This window comes from Mauremys reevesii, linkage group 4 (genome assembly GCF_016161935.1).
Source record: "Mauremys reevesii isolate NIE-2019 linkage group 4, ASM1616193v1, whole genome shotgun sequence".
Lineage (NCBI taxonomy): Eukaryota > Metazoa > Chordata > Testudines > Geoemydidae > Mauremys > Mauremys reevesii.
In genome coordinates, this window is record NC_052626.1 from 136,966,473 (window position 1) to 136,985,556 (window position 19,084).

General features: G+C 42.8%; 1 protein-coding gene across 1 annotated transcript; it reads right to left on the reverse strand.

Annotated features, from left to right (window-relative positions):
• Positions 1–4,490: 4,490 nt before the first annotated feature.
• Positions 4,491–17,799, reverse strand: GUCA1A (guanylate cyclase activator 1A). The gene is made up of 4 exons (XM_039536655.1): positions 16,539–17,799; positions 11,440–11,589; positions 10,370–10,460; positions 4,491–7,602 (listed from the first exon to the last, which is right to left on the reverse strand). Exons 1-4 carry the CDS (start codon positions 16,734–16,736, stop codon positions 7,442–7,444), a joined length of 600 nt encoding a protein of 199 aa, XP_039392589.1. The 5' UTR covers positions 16,737–17,799; the 3' UTR covers positions 4,491–7,441.
• Between the last annotated feature and the right edge of the window lie 1,285 nt (positions 17,800–19,084).

The window sequence follows — 19,084 nt, forward strand, 5'->3', positions numbered from 1 at the left end:
TTCTGCACAGATAGATTTTCCAGGAACATTACTGAGCATGGCTGAGCATTGTTCAGGAATTGTCTCTGCTTTGAAAGAGAGATGGGCCCCAACACAACCCCTGGTTCAGGATCAGATCCAGATCTTTAGGGGGCTTGGTCCTGCACAGTGCAGAGGTTCAGGACCTCAACAAGTGTAAACTGTCCATGAAAATCAATGAAGCTATGACAGTTGATCCCACATTGATGATTTGCCTCCACTTGCAGATTGCTGTGCATATTAGCAAGATGAGGGAACCCAGGTCTGCATTAATGAATGCACTGCTGGATGGGCACAATATGATCCCTGCCTGGAAGCAAGCGTGAGACTTGAGCAGAAAGCAAGCTGTTACTAGGACTAGAACTGCATGTAAGTCCATGTCTATTCTGACACGCCCATTCTCTGTCCACAGGCCCACAGTCTTGAGAGGTAGGAAGTGAGCACAGTAGGGGCCAGAGATTCAGTCCTGCTCTGAGGAGAGGATTATGTCAAGGTCTTAACCTCAATTACACCCACATGTATCCTCCACTCACAAATATCCTGTTGCAACAGTGGTTGGTAGCCAGCTATGCGCCATGGAAAATACCTGCACAATCCCTGTGCTTCCAACTCTGCAATTTTTTTATAAGTCCCAGGATAGTTGATCTTTTTCTTAAAACCCTGTAATAATGTGAGAACCTCAGCTTTCATTTTTTTTAAAATGTAAGTTTCTAGCCCTCATAACTGTGGAGAAAATCTGGAAAATATGAAGCAGGTTCACCTGGAAGGCTCAGAATCCAGCAGGGAAATAAAAAGCCCTCAAAATATATATATATATTTTTAAAAAATTAATAATATTTAAGCCATTTTCATGACATTTTAGGCCCTGTCGGAACGTGTGGGGTTGGCAATACTGCAATCAAGTGCCTACACACAGCAAAGTGGTACTAGAGAGAGAGAACAATTCAATCTGTTTTATGTCAGTTTCTGTCTTCTGGATCAACATAAAGTAACGGGAGGCATGTTTGCGGATTGAGTGAATTGAACCTTTATTTATTTATTCTGGATTCCTTTTGCAATTGTTCTTCACTCTTCTGCAGCACTAAACAATGGAAGCAGAGGTACAAATGAAGCAAGGACTCCTTGCTTAATCTCCTTCCTGCTCTCCTGGGTGGAGTCTCTCAGTACTTTCAGTGTGGCTATAACTGACTCAAGTCTCCTTGCCAGAATTATGAAAGTGATGCAAATTAGACAGGGGGGAGGTGGAAGGAAACAGATTCTGATCTCCAGTGTTACCCAGATTCACTTTCAATGAGAGAGAGATTATTTTCTTGATTTCAAAGGATGCAAAATTTATTTGTTGTCATTTTTTAAAGGGCTGAGAGAAAATGGGAGAAGGGGGTGAGCATTCAGCCAAGAAAGAGTTATTCCCAGTTTCCTGGATGAAGAGCCAAAACAACTAATGAATCTATTCCTATATGACAGATGTGCTCCATAAATGTAAAATAACATTATTACTTTAAGGATTAAAAGTTGCTTTGTTTGCAGTCAGCACACTTTTGCAATGCCGTTCTATCTCCTAGATAGCTCGAGTGGCAATACATAATCCATATGACCTCACAGCATGTGTGGGGAGTAGCTTTGGAAAGGTAACAGCAGCAGGCAATTCAAGTGATCCTGACAGCCGTCAGATGGTGGCATGATTGCTCTACTGCAGGAATCCACTACTGTGGGAGAATGGGGGAAATGGTAAACACATTCTTATTTGAAATACAGTAGCATATAGGGGTTCTAGCTGAGATCTATGCCCAGAATGTTCAAACACATTATAAGAGACAGCCATTGCTGCGAAGAGCTTTATAATTGAAATGGTGAGGACAGACAAAGGGTGGGAGAAAGGGGATATTATCCCCAGTTTATAGATGGGGAACTGAGGCCCCCAACTCCCATTGAAATAAGCACCTAGGCACATTTGAAAAGCCCACTAGGCATGTATCTTCATCTTTAGGTGCCTAAATACCTTTAAAATCTAGCCCTAAGGAACTTGCCCTAGGTCATAGTGAACAGGTAGAGAATTGAACTGAGATCCAGCAAGCCCCAGTCCACTGGCTCATGTGTTTTGCCCACCACTCTGACCAGTTTGTATTTTATTAATTTGTTCTCATTAAGCTAATTGTTGGAAAGAAGCTTCTCTAGTGCTCATAAGCAACTGGGGTTACAGCATCAGCTGGTGTACCAGAAATGCTAACAAAACATAAATTAATAGTAAGTAAACAAAGACAGCTGGCACCTGAACAATCCCGAGGTGGTTGCTGCCATTTTGCTGTTTATTAAATTATTCATGAGCTGGGGCAAATAGATTCTCAGGGTTGTTTTTCTTTCTTTTTAATTTGCTGTCAGAGACTTTGGAAAGCATCATCTGCGGCAAAGAGGAGAGGGTTTGCTAGACACACTTCTACCCTCAGATTCACCCAGCCAGTCTTTTTTCATTAGCATTTAGGACAGCTTAACCTTTAGACGTTTCTGATTAAATAGAACTTGGGCCTGTCAAGGTTTTTATAGGAAACACTGCAGCTTCCTTCACAATTGAGAGTATGGAGGAAATAAAAGTCAATCTTCAAATGCATATGGGGGTGAATTTCATCCTTGTGTGGAAGCCTGGCACAAGGTCCGTGCAGCACTTAAGGCCAGCATAAATTCTATTTTGAGGGTTTAAGTGATCCATAAATCTTTTACGAGTCCTCTACCCCACAGCAAATTTCAACCACAGAGCTCATATGGGAATGTATCTGCCAAAGAAATAGCTCCTCCAGGATCTAACAATAAAGCAAAATTCTGCTCTCAATTACGCCTGTATAAAGGCTGTGTCACTGGGTGAACTGTCTTTTTACCAGAGTTCTGAGTTCAGCCTCACCTGTGTCTATTTCACCTCTCAGTCCAATGACCATGTAATGGGAGCATGTGATTAGGAACCAGGCCTGCTGGAGCATATAAATGCAACCTAAGACTAGTCAGAGGAGGGATGTAAAGGAGTAGTAAGGTTGTGTGAACTGTTTCATACAGAGAAAACAGGTGGGAGATGCTCTTTAGTTCCCAGGCAGAAAGCTTGCAAAGAGCAGCAGCCAGCTAGGAAGTCTAGAGGGAAGCCTCAGCAGAGACAAGGCTAGGATTCCCCTACCAAAGGCTGCTAGCCAGTAGGAGAGTGGGTGGAAAACTTGAGCTGCCTTGAACTTTGTATAAGTCAGACTCCAGAAACAGAGGGTAACTAGGAAAATGCCTGCAGGGTGAAAGTTTATTAACTGTAGTGGAAGGAAAACTGAGGAATGGGAGCACCTGAAGCCAGAGTGGGTGAGCCCTTCTGAAGCCAGAATAACATCAGTACAGTCAGCTAGCCCTGAAGTTACATGGGATTCAGTGAATGTAGGAGCAGAATCTGGCCCATCTTGAATCTGAAAACTCCAGGCCTCTCTTCTCTGGTGCCATTTTAAGCTGTAGCGTAGCCCTCGTTCCCTGAATGGAATTGCTTTTGATGTGTACCAGAGAATTAATATAGCCAGCTAGGAATAGAAACATTTGATTTAAAAAAATAAAATAAAAAGTCACACGTGAAATAATTTTATAAAATACCATCTTTACTTTGTTCTTTAATTACACTATAGAATCAGAAGTATAAAACTTAACAGGTAAAATGCAGCCAAATGCACACACAAAAACAGAAAAATCAGAGAACTGCTTATACCTCAGAAACAGCCAGTGGTAAATAACAAGACATTGAATGTGGGGAAAATAATTGCTTCCAGTGTGCAGTGCTGCCTAGTCACTTGTGCGTTAGTTGCTGCTGTGGGATGAAGAAACTCTGCCCGGTGAGCACGTAACAGAGAGATGAACAGAGAATGAATGGCCAGCCCTATTCAGCTGCTGCGGAAAAGGGGCTGATTAACCATTAATTACCAACCTTTCCTACGTGTATGGTGGATACTGGGGGCAGTCAAGATGTTACATCTGTCCTGGCAATAGAGGCAGAGAGAGGTCATTGCATTAGCACACCATTGCGATCCCCAGGTCTCTTTCTGCAAAAGTGGGAAACGGCTTCTAGGAAGGGCAGGGACTCAACCTTACAGGGAAAGATGTTTGGTTCTACTCATTGCCTGAATGCCCTGGTGTTTGGAAGAAGCTCACAGTTTGAACATTGTATTTGTCCCATCTCTAGCCATGGATTCCTTTGAACTGCACTTAGACATTCCACTACCATTGTAAGATCCCTTGTTTTGACCCTTTGACCTTCACACTTGTCTTTCTTATATTTTCTGATGCCCATTGTAATTACGTGAGTTCCCGGGCTCAGTGGATCCTCCCCACAGGCTAGGGGAGGGTCCTTTAGCTTGCACCTGCCCACCTCCCCAGAACCCAATAGGCCCATTGTATGAAAAATGTGCTGTTGCTAAAAGGTATAATGGAAAATGAAAACAGTGTACCCACCAGCCCACAGATTAGCTGACAAGGTAGCTAATCTCCATGGTAAAGGAAATTATAAAAGCAAATCCTACTTAAAGTGTTAAACTAGTTCACTTTCCATTTCCCATTGGACCTTGTGTTTGGTACCTGGACCTCTGTGGGTAACTAGTAGACTGGGCTCCATATAAAAGTGAGATGATTTGTTCCATTCTGATTCCCCAACAAACAAGTCACGGCAACTTGACAGTAGCAAGAGTAAACATGCCTGTGTTCTAAAGAAGCAGGAAGGCAAGAAGAAACCTTGAAATAAAGATTTAACCCCGTTCCACTACCAAGTTTTCCACAGTTGGAGCTTGCAAAGACAGAACTGGTGTGGTCTGGTTTTCAGAGGTGTTGAACACCCACTGATTTCAAAGCACTCTAAACCCTGTTTGCTTGTTCCCAGAGCTCAGGCACCTGCACTGTGAAGTGGACGGGTATTCTGGCTACTGGTGTACAAAGAGGCACACCAGTGTGTCTCACCTCACTCACAAATTTCTATATTCAGCCTTGCCACAAGAAGCAGTAATGAGAAAAAAGGCTTGGCCAGGCCATGTGTGCAAAGATCCACACAGCATCTGCAGACTAGAGGACAGATTTTCAGTCTTCACGAATCATCTTTCTTTTTGTGCCAACAATGGTTTTTTTCCCTTTTCTACAGGTGTGTATTAGCCAAACATTATGTTATACCCTCTTTGGGGCTTAGCTGCATATTCTCTAGAGATGTTATAGTCCTCAGGATTTTTCCCCCCTCCAAACTTGTTATAAGAAGCATTAATGAGGTCAAAATCTATGAAAACTCTCTTTCCCCCGCCTATAAAAGTGATTCTGACAGCTATCCAAATCCTACATTGGCTGGACCAATTAGAAGAGTTACACTGGTGTAAATCCAGAATAACTGAAACCAAAATTTGGCTCATTGGGATCAATAGCTAAGTAGGAAAGTATTCCAAAGACCAAAGAGTGGACACTCTACATTATTCTTTCTGTAGAGATGAGACATGCAGGAGTATATCTACAGACACATGACAAGACATTACCTTTCAAGTCACTGCCATTGCTGCTCTTTCAAAGTCCTTCATGGAGAAACAGGGCCATGCATTTGTGTGTTTGAATAGTTCAGACATTAGTAAAAAGGCACATTTATGTTTTTAACATTTTAAAAGGAAGAAAAAAAGTTGCTGCAGTCAACACTCTTTTTTTCTAGCTCATGGTAGTTTTTTTAACCTTCCATTGCCTTTAGTTTAAAGATAGCTTCGAGCCAACGGATGAGTGACATAACTGTTGACTTCTGCTTATGTGCAAGCATCAGAGCTACTACCAAAGGACAACTGTCTCAAAATATATATGGAAGGAGAAGATCCAGAGCATTTCTCCAGCTGTTCTGGAATCTCTGCTTTCAGGGAGTTATAGTGGGTCAAAGCAAAAGAGATTAGACTGGACGCTCTTAGAGTCAATTTTTCCTCCACAGAACATCGTGACTCTGGGCAGATTTCACTGTGGTTGAAAAGTTAGCACAAGGCCCATGCACTACTTACAGTCTATTCTGTGGGCTCATGATGGATTCAAGCTGCGCCCAAGTGCCCTGAATTTCACCCTATAATTTGAGTTGTGAAGTGATTCGTTGATCCCATTTCACTCCATACAATTTGCTTACACTCCAATTTACGTCAAAGTTTGCTCCTTTCAAAGACATAATAAGGAGAAAAATGATTCTATCAAAAATATCTGATTTATTTTCCCTGTTGTGTATTTTACTTGGGAGACTTCTCTGTGAGCATGTGTGTGTGTTTGATTTTTCTCAGAGAGAAAAATCATCAGTACTATATTTTAAAATGCCTCTAAGTATGACCTAGTTCCCTTTCCCCCTATACACACACATACACGTGCCTAACCAGAGAGGGGTTTGCAATTTAAGTGCTCTGTTCAGCTAGGGTGCGACGGACCCTAGCGCAGTGGGTCCACAGATGCCCACATTGCCATTTAACATGTGTTAAAGATTTAAGGGGTGTCTGGAGCCTTTTTTAGTGGGCTCCTGTGCAGGTCCAAATTGCACCCTTATTGCCTATTTGCTTTGAACTCTTGCAGTAACCCTGGCGTCTGTGCTGATTTGAATGACAGAAAAGCTGTTCATTATGAACTGGACTCTGCAAAGTCCTTGGAAGGTCACCTGTGTTTTTCACATACCGATTTCCATATAGGTCACATAGCTGTGGTTACCACTCTGCTCTCAGAGCGGGAAATTCACCCCAGGCAGAGTGCCTGTGCACTCCTACTTCACCTCCCCAGTGTTTACATCAGGCCTCCCCCAGGGTTTAAGCTCCCATTAAGAGCCAGGTACTGCTCCTTTCGAAATCAGAGGGTTTTGTACTTGGCTTTAATGGAGTCAGGTTTTGACCCTAAGACTTAAGTGGTGTGAAGACCTTGTGGGGCCCCTGGCACGGAGATGAATTTCCACAGTGGTCACTAAGCAATGTGCCTTCTGAAAGTATTATGTGATCCTGCTCTCACCTTCCTGGAACACATTCTTCACTTCTCTCCCTACATAGGAGCAGCAATATTCAGAGGCACCCAGCTGGCAATAGGCCCAGGTGGCACCATTCAGGAAGTCCATTTGATTCTAGAGCAATGAGTCAGCTCGGCAGCTCGCTCTCTTTAAAATCTGATCCCTCCCTTTTACAGAGGCAGCAGTCGTTGCATCTGCTCCCTAGGCAGCGCTCGCCCAACGCCCAGAGGCTCTTGTCCCTGCTAGTCTGCGTTGGCCTCACAATTAACTGCGTACACAATTGGTTTGACATGTTTAGAGGAGCTCCTGATTCCCCTGCTAGGGTGATATTCTAACATAGGATGCTCTTATCACAGTGGCAGTAGCACAGCTCGCCAATTTCCCCACCCCCACCCCAATTTTTTAATAATGTTAGACAATAAAATAAAAGAGTTTTGAAAATTTCTATTCAGCCGCCCCTTCCGTCTGCTCCGAGTCCTGTGGGTTCTTCCCATCATTCTGGATCATCCGGACAATGTGCGTCAGGTCCAAGCTCCGTGTGAGGATTTCAAGGAGCACCTCATCCTTCTGTACTCCCTCCATGAACTCCTCCAAGGAGAGCTCGCCTGTTTGCAGGAACACATGCAAAGAGGGTTCTGTTAAATCCTGCCCCCATTTCTGCTGACTTCAATGGGCCTTGAATCAGGCCCAGAGGAATCATGTAGATACAACATAAGAAAGGGCCTAACCAAGGCTCTCAGTCCCCTGCCAAATAAAATTAAACTACTTGCACAACCTCAAACGCCTCTCCACAGCTCCAGTTGCTCTCAAAACCCACCTCCTCCCCAGCCCCTGCAAACAGAAGCAGCTTGCAGTGTGCCCTGAAGGACAGTAGACCACAGGGCCATTTCTGATCAGCAGAGGGGAAGCCTGTCTGAGAGCTGCAGGCCTCTCACAGATCAACGGCCAGCCCCCTCTCCTTTAGAAAGAGGGGTGTCCAACTTGAGTTCCTCTGATTGCACCTGTGTCAGTATGTCATGAGGAGAGGGGCAAAGTCCTACACCATTAAGGCCTTATCGATCAAAACTAGCATTTGAAATACAATCTGGAACCAACAGGATTTATTTACTGAGGGAGAGAGATTTAAAAAAAAAGGAGCCTATCTCCCTGCCAGGCAGTCTAGGACCGTTCTCTAAAAGTTTCCAGTATCATTTTAAATCTCCCCAGTCAAAGGGTTTCTACCAGTCCTCTTGGGAGACTCTTCCCCAGCGGAGTGCATAACTCACTCCAGAAGTTTATCTTGACATTTCAGCTAAATGTTCCTCTTTCTTAATCTCATTCTCTACTTAATTCTCCTAGTGGATTCTGGGCCCTTGGGAATATGGACATCTAAATTCAAACTTTATGACAAGAGCTTGAGATGTTGATGATACACCCCCATGCTTATTTTGGAACTGTTTAAATAGGGCTTCTGATTTTAGGTTTTGAATTTTAGGTTTTATTGATGTTGGAAACAGTGCTACATTAAAGTGCACAGAGGAACAAACACCCTAAACACTAAACCAGGGGGTTCTATAACAAGGTTACAAAACTTAAAATAACATGTAAGTCATTTTTATACATATTATAAAAAATTAAGTAGATTGTGTTTAGACAATAAATTTGGGAAGTACCTGGAAAAATCTTCTCAGAGCCCTGAAACCCCCCTGATTTTTGGATATCTACACAGAACTGAAAAATTGCTAACAGTAAACCCTGAACAATAAAATTAATAACCCCCACAAAACAGAAGCCCTGTACATAAAACCAGATTCATGAGGCAGAATTTGGGGTCTGTTTAAGCTCTAGGGATTGGGAGAAGCAGAGAACATTTGACACAGTCCCACAGGACATTCTGATAAGTCAGCTGGGGAAATGGGAGGTTGGCAGAACTACCATTAAGTGGATATGAAATTGGTTAAACAACTGCAAACAACGAGTAACTATTAATGGAATGATGTTAGACTGGAAGGAGATCTCAAAGTGGGTTCCACAGGGATCTGTTCTGGGTCTGATGTTGTTTAACATCTTTATTAACAACCTGGATGTAGGAATAGAGAGCATCCTTGTCAAATCTGCAGATGACACAAAGCTGGGCGGGGAGCTGCAAACACGTTGGTGGATAGAGCTAAAATTCAAAGGGATCTTGATAAATTGGAGAACTGGACTATAGACAACAAAATGAAATTCAGCAAAGACAAATGTAAGGTGCTACACTTAGGGGAAAAAACCTAAATGCACAAATACAGAATGGGGGATAAGTGGATTGGCACCAGCCCTGCTGAGAAGGATCTGGGAGCTGTGGTGGATCACAACTTCAACATGAGTCAACAGTGCAATGTTGTTGCAAAATAAGGAAATTCAATGTTAGGTTGCATTAACAGAGGCCTAGCACGCAAGTCACAAGAGATGATAATACTGCTCTATTAGGCAATAGTTAGACCTTAGGTGGAGTATTCTGTCCAGTTTTGGTCACCAATGTATAGAAAGGATGTAGAGAAACTGGAAAGGAACTACAGGTGAGTGATAAAGGTGATCAAAGGGATGGAATACAAGCCATATGAGTAAAGGCGGAAGGAAGTGGTATATGTTTAGTCTGAAAAAGAGGAGATTAAGGGGGGGACATGATAGCAGTCTTCAAATACTTGAAAGGCTGTCATAAAAAAGATGAAGAAAAATTGTTCTCTCTTGCCATAGAGGGCAGGACAAGAGACAATGGGTTCAAGCTACAGCAGAGCAGATTTAGACTAAATCTCAGGGAAAACTTCCTAACTGTAAGAACAGTAGGACAATGGAACAGATGCCTAGGGAGGTCATGGAAGCTCCTTCACTGAAGGTTTCCGAAAGGAGGCTGGAGCCATCTGTCTTAGATGGTTTAGACACAACAAATCCTGTGTCTTGGCAGGGGGTTAGACTAGATGACCCTGGCAGTCCCTTCTAACCTTATGATTCTATGATTAAGAGTGGGAAATGTGTAAGCACTTAGAGTTCAGCCAAGGGGGAAACAGGAGAGGACGAAATGGGCAGAATAGATAGTATCTGTTTCTTCTTAGTTTGCTGAGACCTTGAACAAAATTTAAAAGGATTGGGGGCTAGATTTCCCCTCGCACCCTAAAGCTTTTTGGCCAGATCTTCAGATCCTCAGCTGATGTAAATGGCCATAGCTTTACTGATGTCAATGGAGCAACACTCATATACACCAGCTGAAGATCTGGCCTTTCATATGCTTTCAGATCCATTTTTGACAGCTCTATTTCTGGGCACTCCAGGAGTTTGCAGTAACTTGGCAGGAAGAATTAGGGTTAGGGGGTTCAAGTTAGAGCAGTACTCTCTCGGGCATATAAAGTTCCTTACCGTCTCCGTTGATATCGATTTTATCAAACACCATGTCTGTGAATTCCTCAGCGGTCATTGTTTCGTTACATCGGTTAATGGCTCGAATAGCCTGGAGGCAAAGAAGGACCCAGAGAACATTTAATGAGCATGTTGTGTAGATTTATGAATCTGTGGGCAGTAAGTAGCAAAGGGGTGTAGCATAAATTACCAAATTTTCATGCAATGGGTTGGGTTCTCTAAGGGATAACAAGTAAAAAAAAAATTAAAAAAGATTCAAAACAATTTAAAATACATTAAATGCATTCAGGTATCAGAGGGGTAGCCGTGTTAGTCTGGTTCTGTAGAAGCAGCAAAGAATCCTGTGGCACCTTATAGATTAACAGATTTTTTTGCAGCATGAGCTTGCGTGGGTGAATACCCACTTCTTCGGATGCTTGCATCCACGAAAGCTCATGCTGCAAAACATCTGTTAGTCTATAAGGTGCCACAGGATTCTTTGCTGCTTCCATTAAATGCATTAAAAGCTTAAGTAGTTACGGAGGCACATTGGGATAATTCATAAACCTTTGACCCCTGGAAATCTTGATTCAAATCCTTAGGTTCAATTAAAGTGCTAGACTCAACCTAGTCTTAAATGGATGTATTTAAACAGTCCAGACTGGAACAGAAGTATTGCTGCAGGTGAGAACTGGAAGTTACACTGGGAGATGTGTGGAAGTTGAGGGTTGAGGACTTGGACTGCAAGGGAATTTCAGTCCATCAGCACAGCAGTGGGGGAGAGCAACTGGCACAATGCATGCCCACACCAGGCTTGGCACCAGCCACTGCTGTAATTCCCAATTTGCTCCTAACTGAGCCTGGAGGTCTTTCAGCCCAGTATTGTGAGTGGACTAAAGATTTGGCCAATGCTTGCAAATTTGCCAGTTGACGGAGCACAATTATCTCTCTGGCTTGGAATGTTCTTCCTTTGGGAATGCTTTCTTGTGGCTTTTCTCTCTCTGTACATTTGTCTAACGGCTGATATCCGAGGTGCTATGGCAACACAGTTACTGGCTGAAGAAAAGAGAGACAGAGCAGCAATAGCTCACCTTGATGATATTCAATAATTCTCCTCTGTCAATGCAGCCATTCCCATCCACATCATAGAGCTTGAAATACCATCTCAGCTTCTGTTCCACTTTTCCCTTCAAGACCAGGCTCAGAGCTGCCACATATTCCATAAAATCAATGTAGCCATCCTAAAAAGCACAAGAACAGGGCTACATCAGAGGTGAGCATGAGTCAGACAGTCAGCTTTAAAGGTTCTGTCTGATATCTTTCGGAACAGCTGACTGCATTTCTGTAATAAAACTGGGATAATATTACTTACCTTTCTCTAAATACCGGGCCAGATCCTAAACTGGTGTAAATTGGCTGTAGTTCCTGTGAAGTCAATAAATGATGCTAATTTATACCTACTGAGGATCTGGTCCAATAAGTGTAAAAGCACTTTGAAATCGCTGGTACTTATCTGGCCCCCATCACTGTAGTATCTGAGCACCTCACAATCTTTCATGTATTTATCGTCAGAACCCCTCTGTGAGGTCTGGTGGTGCGAATATCCCCATTCTACAGATGGGGAACTGAGCACTGACAGACTAATGACTTACCCAAGTCTGGGGTGGAGTAGAAAATGAACTCAGGTCTCTAAGGGCTGAGGGGAAGATCGTCACCATTAGACTGTCCTTCCCATTTAACCAAATCATTTGGTGAAAAAAAGACTAAATACGTTCAGATTAATTATTACTTTTGTAATAAATACTACTAATAAATATAATTATACAACAAACTGTAGTGATGTGTCTCCAATAGCAGTGATGGGAATTGGGAAACCCAGTTGTGTGTCGTTTGGGAAAACATTTCTTTCCTTAATTTAAACATTTATTTTTCAACTTTAACTAAGTTCATGGATTTTTAACTATTGCAAATGGAAGCCCAGGCTGTTCAAACAATCAAGAGTAATGTGGTAATTCATTCTTGCCTGGTACCCAGGAAGACACAACAAAACAAAAGCCAAACTCAAGTTTTGCTGGAGCAAATGGAACCTGAACCTCAAAAGTGCAGGGTACTATTTTTGATAGAGAAGCCCTAATTTGGGAGGGATTTAAAAAATAAAAAGTCAGGCAGCATGACCTCTCCATTCCTTACTTCAAAGATTTCCTCTGCATTTCAGCAAAACAGGGGATCTCTGGGGGACATTCACCCTGTGCCAGGGCCACCACAGGGAATCAGCAACACTTAAGTTCCACTCAAAGACGTATTTTGCAGGCTTAATTGGTGCATATGCCTTGTGCCTGTCTCCCGGCACAGGGGTGAATTGCATCCGCTTTGGATAAGGTTTGCTGTGTCCTGCTGCATTTTCCAAATTTGAATAAATATGCAAACCAAACAGACATAAGGACCTAGAGTTCAACTGCTTGATGTGAAACTAGCAGAGGTGAAAGCTTTCGCCCTCTCTCCAGTGCATTTTGAATGCAAGCAGCAGTTAGTTTTAGTTGCCCCAAACACCTCCAATCCCCAAAGTGGTAATTTTTAAATTTGCAGATGCACAATGAGTTAATAATCAACAAGATCTCAGAGTATCTGCTGGGCTTAGAGCTTAATTAAACCTAGAGAGCTATTCTGTGCTATGGGAATCTCTTTATGCAACACAATTATATCTCAGGAAGCAAAGAGGAACAGGCTTATCCAGATGAAATCTGGTGGGTTACCCAACGCTATCCCATCCATGTGCATATGTAATTCTTTTCACTGCTAATGGGATTTGCATGCAGACATCAATGGGAGAAGAGAATTCACAAAGAGCATGTAGAATGGGGTCTTGCATTGTAATCTTTTCCCTCTGGAAACCTGCGTTCACACTTGGTCAGGCCACAACAGAAAAGGGGGTTTAGCCTCATTTTTGTGCTTAGTTACATTTGCCCCACACACTACAGTTGGGTGCATTCAGCTGGAGAGGCTTAGTTCAGGGGAAGTTACAGGTAGGACTGAGGTGTATTTGCAGCAGTGCTATGCAGGAGGGAACTTGCTAGTCACCGCCCTCGGCTCTAGGTATTGATCTCTGACATTCACAACTTCTTACATTTCTGCAATGCCTACTCCCAAACCTATTTCAAGTGAAAAATGGCACATTGTACAAAGCGATGGTAATTCCTTGGGAAGTATGGGCCATGTACTGTCATGGAATCAGCCCTCTGCTCAAGGGGCCCAGTTAAAGAACAGATCATCTGCTTTATTCCACAGTCACAAAAATCAGATTAGGTATAAATAGCTGCTGAGCCCAATTACCACCCTGGATTTCCTGTGCGTTGATTCATTAGTCAGGTGTACATTCAACCATGAGATCCCTTAGAACATCAATGTAAATACTGGCATACTGACTTTTGGTAATATTTTCAAGTCCTTTAAGCAATTTAAGAACCTAAATCACATTGATTTTCAATGGGAACTAAGATCCTAAATGGAGCCTTTTTTTGTGTGCACAAATTTTAGCCTTAATTTTAAATTTAGCAGGGACTGGGGGGTTGTTTTAAAACCATGAGTGCTACTGAATGTTTAAGGAAGTCAAGTGTCTCATTCTCAGTTTGTTTTTTTCTAAACAAACACATTCCTGTTGGGCAGGACATTTTTTTTAGCTGGCACCAGCTTTAATTTCATTGCACCAGCAGTTTGGTAGGTACTTTGCAGAGAGATATGAAAACAAGGGCCAAATTCTGTTCTCATTTACACCAGTGTAAATCTGGAGTAAGTCCACTGACACCAATAGATTTCTACTGATTTAACTGGCAGTAAAATTCTCCTAAGGTCAATGTCTTTGATATTTTACAGACACAGACTAGTGGACTTAGTGCTAACGATGCTGAATCATCCCCACTGAAGTCAGACAATAACTCAAGTTAGTGGGACTGCTCCTGGCAGCAAGCACTACACCTGGTATGACGTTTTTGCTGGACTAGGGCTTAAAGTTTTGTTAATGTGGCCAGATTCCCAAAGTTTCTTGCAGCCGCTGTGATCATTTGGGTTTGGGTAAAAATAATATTGCAGAGAAGAATGGCATGGGGAGCTGCAGGCAGGGGTCAAAGGGCTCCAGAGGACTGTCGGGAGGTACTGAATGGCAGTCACGCTCCTGTAGGGTGCAAGGAGGCCCCAAAGATGCTTCTTCCCACCTTGGAGTTCAACACACTTTTCAACAGACATCGCTGCAGGGGCCCCCTTCTATGCAGCCTGGAGAGTAATCTCCTGTATTTCACCTACTGAGAGCTTTCTGTGTGGGTGAAATTCATTCCTGACCAGACGGCCTGCACAAGGCTTACGTGACACTTAAATCTCAGTTAAACCCGAGGTCAAGGATTTCAGCAGAACTCGCGTCTTCTGCACTGGGTTGAATTTTAGACACAAACTATTGGGATGAAATGAAACCTCAGACAAGGGGTGATGGATGTTATGAATGGCAGTTTGTGAGACAGACAAGGCCGGTGAGGTAATATCTTTTATTGGACCAACTTGTGCTGATGAGAGAGACAAGTTTTTGAACTTACACAGAGCTCTTCTTCAGGTCTGATCAACAGAAGCCAACAATTGATAGGGCCTTGCCATTATGCAGTCAGTTAGACCCAAATAAACCCTCTTAAATAAACAGAGCTGCCTTACAGACAGCTTTCTTAACCTGAAAAGGGAGAAGAGCCACTAGGGTCTCCACCACTGCCAATCTGTTCTATATGGAAGGTGAATAGATACGTGGTGATGGGCATCAGTAAACACCCTTAAGACAGGCAAATCCAGAATCACTCTGTTGATGTCACTTCTGGATTTAAATCGGTGTCACAGAGGCTAGTTAATTATGCCTAGATAGCAATTCTTTTCCTTTCCTTTCCTGCCGAAAGCTCCTTACAAGCTGATGGGCCTGATTCACTCCTGCTTTACTCATAGTATTATGTAAGTATAACTCCACTGAAGCCAATGAACTTGTGTCGGCATAACACTGGCCATGCAGTAATGACTCGGGGTCTGCATATCGAGGGATCTTCCAGCCATCACTGGGATGCAGATATGGCAGCCAAGGAAGTGATTCTGGATAATAACAAATGTTCTCCAAATACGGCCTGACCTGAATGGGCTTTGGATCAGGCCCATAAGGATACCATTAAAAAATAATCTTAAAGATCAGGTCTTTCTCCTTTTGAAGTCAGGGGACATTTAGGAACTGATTTAAGTGGGAGCAAGATCGGTTCCTACTACAAAGCACAGCATCCATTAGTAGCAACTGCTCTACTTTACTCAACCTCAGTGGGTCATTTGCTGCTTTTGCTCTTAACAGCACCTTGTGACAATCATGAACGAATTTAGCAGGAGCAAGTAATTAGACATTTAAAAAGTTGTAAAAAGAGAAGCCCAGCACAAGAAAAACACAGCTATATAATAAAACAAATCCAACGATAATAAACATAGAAATCAGCAATAAATACACTTAATCTTTGCCCTAAGCCATGGAACGTGCCTTACTGAGTGGATGTGGAACTTGCTGTTGCTCTGTCAAATTAATGTGGCACTTTTGACTCAATTTCTTTTTACTGTCATGAGATTAGACAGTTTGGGATTAAAAGGTAATTTATTTTACAGGGCTTAGAAACCATCAGATAAAAAAATTCTTTTAAAGTTGTATTAAAGAGAAATACCAACAATTCAAATAATTTAAAACTAAAAACAATGGAATATTTGTTTTGGAAAGATTCCCTTTTCTTTTACCTGCATTCATATTACAAACTCATTCGGAACATTCATGTCAAATATTTTCACATAAATATATTTATATGAACTTAATTCTCCACCATATTGCAAACTGTGCAGGCATTTAGACTTGTGCAATATGAGTGCAAAGTAGGTGTAAAATGCTACCAAAACTAGTTTTGAAGAGTGTGGAGAATTTGGATTTGATAGTGTTTTACACCCACTTGGCCCTTTACATGTGTGTAAAGGACTACATAACATGTAAGGCAATGGAAAGACAGGCCATATTTATCTATTATTTTTATTTGTATTATCAGAGTACCTATGGAACCTTAGTCTCATATATATAGGGGTCCATACACACACAAACACATACATAGACACAGGTACATACATATTAAATAGGGATGGTTATATTTACCTTATTAAAGTCAAATGTCTCAAACATTTGCTCAATGTATTTGTTTGATGCTGGACTCAGATTTTTCAAACCAAAAAACTGCTTGAACTCATGCAGGGTGAGCTGGCCCGAGGGACACTCCGTCATGAACTTCTTGTACCACTGGTGGCACTCGGTGGCACTCAGTTCTTCCACGGATTTCCCATCCATGTTCCCCATTTCCACACAAAGAGATGGTCACGTTTTTCAGGAACAATGGAAATTTTGTAGACTTCTCCTTCTCGGTTGTTGGTGGTTTGGTTGACTTTTTTTTTTTTCCAATTCTACTTTTTTGTCTTTAAGTTTCAAAATCAGCTGATATCACAGGAGTTACGCTAATTAGAGAACCCAAACACCCAAGCACAAGATTTTTCTAATTCACTGTCATGGGTCACAGAGCTGCAAAAAGGCACCCCTCCAGAGAGAGTTTCACACTTCCTAAAGTGAATTTAAACTCGCAAAACCCTCTTCAAACAAGGACCTGACTTTTAAGTATGCAGCAAGTCCTAATCCAGCCAATGAGGAACAGCCGGTGATGGGATCCCAGCTGGGGCATCCAGAGTTCAGGGTTAAAATAGAAGGGAGGTAAAATGGGAGACTCTTGCAGATTACAGGTAAGATTATGATGGCAGGATTTGCTCCAAGCATAATCTCCTAATCCACTTCATTTCTGATTTTGGGTCTGACCGTGTGAGTGATGACTCTGATACTAACATCAGAACAAAAGAGAAGAGAGTAAAGTACTCCGAAGGCCTTTTGTTAGTCTGTCCTTTCACTTCTCCCCTAGAGCCCAACCCATTACAGCCAGAGGGCTTGCAAAAGTGGCCAGCAACCAGAGAATGAAAAGTCAGGCTGAGGAGAAGAACACTTCAGCTCCTGTCACGTGTTTTGTTGGGTTGATTTTGATGGCCTAGGACAACACCAAGGAAAGAGATTTATCCTAAGCACTAACCAGCAGCCCTGCTAGCAGCGATTGGGTCCCGGGGGCAAATCTCCAGTTAATAAATTGTCATAGCTCCACTGATCTCAATGGCACTTTACACCAGCTAAGGATCTGCCGCCAATTGTTATGTGCCTCTGTGATATGTGAAAAGGTCTTAGTGTGAATGAGAATGGGGCCCAGTGTTGTTTTCATATCGAAGGTGCAGCAAACAGAGAAGAATTAACAAAAAATTGATCCTATTATAATAGGCCAAATCCTCAGAGTATAAAATGAATAGAGCTACCTGGATTTACACCAGGTGAGGATCTATTCCATAGTATTCATAAATATTTTTCTCTTCTACGCACCTTAAGGTAAGGAGCCCAATTTTGCACATGGCCTGATGCTGCTTTCCCTGCATTTATGCAGTTATGAATAATAAAAGAAAGGCTTCAAATTAAAGGTGTGCAGGCTAGTTACACTTCACCAACTCTTTGTCAACTACATTTCCTAAAAGCTTGACAATGGCTGGGCAACAGAAACACCTAGCGGGACAAACATCAGTGAAAAACCTGGCAGAATAATATAAGGCTGAACACAGGGTTTTTTTCCGGCAGAAATACTGTGAGGTTTGATATTCCAGCGACAGTCAGTTTAATGAGGTGCAGTGCACTCCAACAAGCCAGCAATGAGAAATTCAACAGGGAAAATGGGAACACGCAGAAGCAAAACCTTTCCCAAACATCTACAAAGTGAACTGTGCTAACAATGAACTGAACGTGGAGAGCTCCTCTCATCTGAGTGTGCCTCAAAGGGCTTTGCAAACATTCATTCATTAAACCTCAGTTTCTCCTTCTGAGGCAGAGCAGTATAATTTCCTCAGTTTTTACAAAAGGAGAGACTGAGCTACAGAAAGGTGATTCAATGGCAGAATCAGCCACAGAACCCAGGCATCTGATTCTCCATCCTCTGCTTTAACCATTAGACTGCACATGTTCGAGGAGCTGGGAATAGGATCGAGCAGCCCTGACCCTGCAGTCTTATTCTCTAACCACTCAATACGTTGCACACCTGCCCTGTTTTCCCTCAATGGAAGCAGAAGTTCTCTCCTGACCCCATCCCCACACCTTCTTATCTGGGCTATTTATGGCACCGATTGTTCCTGGCCCTTACCTGGGTTAACATGAGGAAGGAGAGCACAAGAAACTTTCCTCCCATGTACAACCAATGTAAGGGCCTGGCACAATTTCACCCTCTGCACAACAAACCTAGAGGTGTACAATACCCCAAGGGGGCAAGGAGGGGCAGCGCCAGGGGTTCCCCTTCTGCCCCAGCCTGTGGGGAGGACAAGCCCTCCGAGAGAGTCAACAGCACCCCCTGGAGGGTGGTAGGTGACCTTCCTCTGCATGCCAATTGTGGCATTCTAGTTGCCTGCACCTCCCCTTACTCATGCTGAGGAGCCCTGGGGGCAATGTACCTTGGGAAGGAGCTGCTCTGTCAGGGGCGGTGCAGAGCACTTCCTGCTCAGCGAGTGACAGAACTGTGTGGCTTGTGCAAGAGGGATTAATATCCAGGGCAAGGAAACACCTTATGCTGCCGGAGGAAT